General features: G+C 44.6%; 1 protein-coding gene across 1 annotated transcript; it reads right to left on the bottom strand.

Annotated features, from left to right (window-relative positions):
- Positions 1 to 1589: 1589 nt before the first annotated feature.
- Positions 1590 to 3404, bottom strand: LOC134222707 (uncharacterized). The gene has a single exon (XM_062701870.1). It carries the CDS (start codon positions 3402 to 3404, stop codon positions 1590 to 1592), a length of 1815 nt encoding a protein of 604 aa, XP_062557854.1.
- Positions 3405 to 4388: the final 984 nt, after the last annotated feature.

Raw genomic sequence — 4388 nt, 5'->3', positions numbered from 1 at the left:
ATGAAGAAACGACAAAAGAATTGCATCAAGTAAGCATGATTTTCGTTTATCTTTCAGGCTTGTTCTAGAGAGAAAAAAAAGTAGCGAGCAAAAGATGTTCCTCGCCACAGACTTCTAAAACAGATTCTTCTTCGGCCCGAAAATCGCTTGTTTTCGTCTCACTGAAACGAAAAGTACGAACCCTGACCACAAGAAAGAAAGCACATTATGAAACCAACATTTGAAAAGGGCGTAACAGCTAAATTTTATTTCTTATGATTCTTTATTCACATATATAGCAATACATGTAGACGAAGAATCAAAAGGAATAAATTTTGGATGTTACGCCCTTTTCAAATGTTGGTCTAGATATGTTCCATTCCGCTGGGTGTCGTGCCCATTAATGGAAAACTAAAATATTTTACTGTAACTTGCTACATCGACACCGCAATTTTCATCACCGTAGCAGATAATAGCATAGAATCTGAGGCATATTTACAGAGTGTAAAATAATCGAAAATTTTTGGTGAAGTCCACCTTTCTTCATTTGTCAGCTCAATTCTAGACACATTCATAGTCGGATCTGGACTGTCAATATTCATTTGAATATTTATGCCCATTTTATAAATTGATAAATTATCTGAAATCTGAACACGTTTCAAATGAGTAAAGTAATTTATCACATAGAACTGAATCCGATTTTCATCCGCGAGGCACTTCCAACCGTAAACATCAACATAAACAATGCTAATTATGTTTTTGCTACTAAACGCGCTGTTAAACCAGTAGCGCAACTGACAGGTGACCAAATTTGGTAGCGCGGTGAGAACGCTGCTATTTAATGAACTGCCAAACGTCAAATGTCACTGGTGCGGATTACAGTAACCAAATTGATAGCCGAAGACAGTGACCGATACGGAAAAGAGTGACTAAACTAAAATGATAGCGCAGTGCGGGTGATCAAAATACTCGCGCCCGCCCAGGTAACCATTAAGCACTTTAATAAGCCTTATTTAAACCATTTAACAACATTTCAGTGCCTAAAAGCTGTATATATAATTTTCAAGTGCTGTTCTCGATGTTTGTAGGGTTAAGAACGTCCGCCACAAGTAGATTTTCGTTCAGCAAATTACAACACTTGATAGAGTTGGTTGTAACGTAGCTTTAGCTATAATTTTATTTTGCATGTTAGTTATAGGGTAATTTCAATATTTAACTTCTACTTACATAAATCTGTTTGCACGTATAGCTTTCAGGACAGTTCTACCGTACTATATGTGTTCCGTGTGTGTCCTGCATGATTATTTTAGGTTAGGTTAAGTTTTAACAATAGCTATAGTACATTTACTAATTGCATGGAATTCACACGATTTTATAGAAAACAAACCACTAATTTTTGTTAAGGATATTTAGCTCGTATTTAGCTGTAGGATAAATTCAATTTTTATAAAAGTTTCCTGAACAACAATATTTGATTAGTTCACCTTTCTGAAATGATACCGTTCGCTGCACGTTTCGTTTCAATAAACAGCAAGAAGCCGAATTAATAATAGACAGGTTACCTTCATCAACCTGTCATCCTCCGTCATCCTGACAGGTCTGTCAACGGGTCAACCTGCCGTATCGGTCGTCACATTAGCGTGACCAGAAGTGCTGCCAGTGTTAACATCCTCTCCCCCGTAATACTGGCCACCAGGTCCAGTCTTACTAACTTCATCCACCTCAAGTACCGCTAGCCTAGCCACTGGCCTACGCACAAGACCCCTCGCAGTTTGAACCATAGCCTGCCTAATTCTCCCATCCGCCCCGGGAATCGCTTTAACCACCCTGCCTCTTATCCATTCGTTTCGTTTCCCGTCACCAACTACCAGCACTAACTGACCCTCCGTTAAAGGTTTTGCTTCACCACACCACTTTGGCCTCTTAGTCAGTGTGGGGAGGTACTCCAGGATCCATCTTCTCCAAAACACATCCAGCTGGTGCTGTACTTGATGCCAAGACGACTGTATACCTTGCGCTGCATCGGTTGCCTCGACCACTGGTTGCCGAACGCCACACGAGTTTCCCAGCAAGAAATGGTTCGGTGTGAGTGCCTCGCTCTCGTCCGACGTTAGTGGCAAATACGTTAGTGGTCGTGTATTAACGATAGCTTCGGCTTCCACCATGAATGTAATCAACGCTTCGTCATCCAGCTTGCGATGGTTGTTGTACGACGTCTCCACCGCCACTTTGATAGAGCGGATCATCCGCTCCCAGGCTCCACCCATGTGCGGAGTTCCAGGCGGATTGAATACCCAATTGGTAGCGGTCCCAGTGAAAGTTACGGCCAGGTCCTCAATTTGCTCCTTCAGTAGTCTAGCGGCTCCCACGAAATTCGTGCCGTTGTCTGTATAGATCTCGGCCGGTGCACCTCGGCGGCAGATGAAGCGTCGAATACATTTGACGCACGAGTCCGTAGTGAGATTATGAGCCACCTCGATGTGCACTGCCCGTATTGTCAAACACGTGAAAACGGCTATCCAGCACTTAGCGCTGCTTCTACCGACCTTCACCGTCAACGGTCCAAAAAAGTCCAGGCCAGTATACGTAAAGGGTCTGGCGAATGACGCCATCCTGGCTAACGGGAGCGGCGCCATGCGGGGAATCTGCGGTAAGCTCTTGTACACGCGACACCACTGGCACGCTTTGGCAACGCTGTTAATCGCCCTTCTAAGTCTCGGAACATAATACAGCTGACGAACTTCGTTCGCGACAGTTTCGATGTTGCCGTGTCGGTACTTACGGTGATAGTATTCCAGCAGCAAGGTAGTGAACTTGTGACTCCTAGGAAGGATTACTGGAAACTTCATCTCCTTTCTGACATTTGGAGCCTCCGCTATTTTACTATCCATTCGAATGATGCCTTGTTCGTCTAAGATTGGACATAGCTGATAGAGAGCGCTGCTTTTTCCCACATAGATTTGCTCATTTGGAGGTTTCGTCTGGTTGCTTATCAAGGTCACCATCTCATCTGGGAAGCACTGCCACTGTGTCTCGCGGATTAGTAGACTTTCTCCCTTTCGTAGCTCTTCTGAGGATAATGGACCTACGAATAACTCATGTCTTGCTAGCTTCTTCTTGATGTTGCTTATGAATCGGTACACGTAGGCGACGGACCGTATAGCACGTTTCAGTTGAGAAAATCTATCTAGTTCCATCAAACCTCCAGCAGTTTGAACTGTCCCATGAACGAAGCATGGACGTAGCTCTTCTTCGGTAGGTGACGTCAACGTTCGTTGTACTGGCCATTCTGATTCCGCTAGTTGAAGGAACGCTGGTCCCTTGAACCAGACACTGTTTGCCTTCAGGTCTGGGCCATTTCCCCACTTTGTAGCAATGTCGGCTGATTTTTTTTTCGGAGGGGACCCAACGCTAGTCCTCGACATCGGTAGTCGGAATTAATTCTCCTATTCTGCAGGCTACAAATTATTTATATCCGCGATGAATAGCTCGCAGCCAGGAAAGAACGGTGGCGGAGTCACTCCAGAAGACTTTTCATGTAACTTTGAGTGTGTGATTTTCTTCGACGAACTGTGAGAGCCAAGAACCAAGCACTGCGGCTAGCAGTTCCTAGCAAGGTATTGAAACAGTCTTCAGGGGGGATGGGGGATGGGGTGGTCTTCACCGACACAAGTGCACAATCGGGGAAACCGTCGGAGTTCGAAGTGCGAAAGTAGACTACTGCGCAATACGCAGATTCGCTGGCATCCACAAATATGTGCAGTTGCAGATTTCGGTACCGCTCTTTGGTAGCACCTGGGAAGTAGCAGCGAGGGATCTTAAGGCTTGCGACATCCTTGATCAGGTTTGTTCAATTTTTCCACCTTTGATGCAGACCGTCATTCACTTTTTCGTCCCATTGTATCCCTTCTCTCCATACTTCTTGCAGCAAGATTTTGCCATGTACCACGAAGAGGCTCAGTAGGCCGAGTGGGTCAAAGATCGACATAAGACACTTCAACATCTGTCTTTTAGTAGGACGTTCATCGTCTCTTAACGAATTAACGATTTCAGGTTTCATTTCAGTTGAGAAACTGAAGGCGTCTTCCTGCGTCAACCACAAGAGCCCGAGAACCCGATCATAGTCTGTCTGTTTGTCAGTATTAAAAGCCTTATCTTGTTTGGATGAATCCATAGATACTCCCAAAGCAATCAAGAGGTCACTGCTGTTCGATAGCCAATTCCTCAGTTCGAAACCGGCTTGCTGGTGAACGAAACGCATTTGTTGGGAAACTTCAATAGCTTCGTGAACAGATTCATAGCTCTCTAGCGAATCGTCCTTCGACCGCTCGGGGATACAATTCTTGGTAATCTTTGGCGTTTTTGTTTTTCACATATTGAGCTGCCGCTGGGGAGCAAGTTGAACCAAA

Source organism: Armigeres subalbatus, chromosome 3 (genome assembly GCF_024139115.2).
Source record: "Armigeres subalbatus isolate Guangzhou_Male chromosome 3, GZ_Asu_2, whole genome shotgun sequence".
In the NCBI taxonomy this organism is placed as follows: domain Eukaryota; kingdom Metazoa; phylum Arthropoda; class Insecta; order Diptera; family Culicidae; genus Armigeres; species Armigeres subalbatus.
The sequence above is the reverse complement of the archived record's forward strand: the minus strand, read 5'-3'. Positions and strand labels throughout refer to the sequence as shown.

Coding starts and splice junctions, on each gene's coding strand:
- LOC134222707 (XM_062701870.1), bottom strand. CDS start 3,404: ATGTCGAGGACTAGCGTTGGGTCCCCTCCGAAAAAAAAATCAGCCGAC.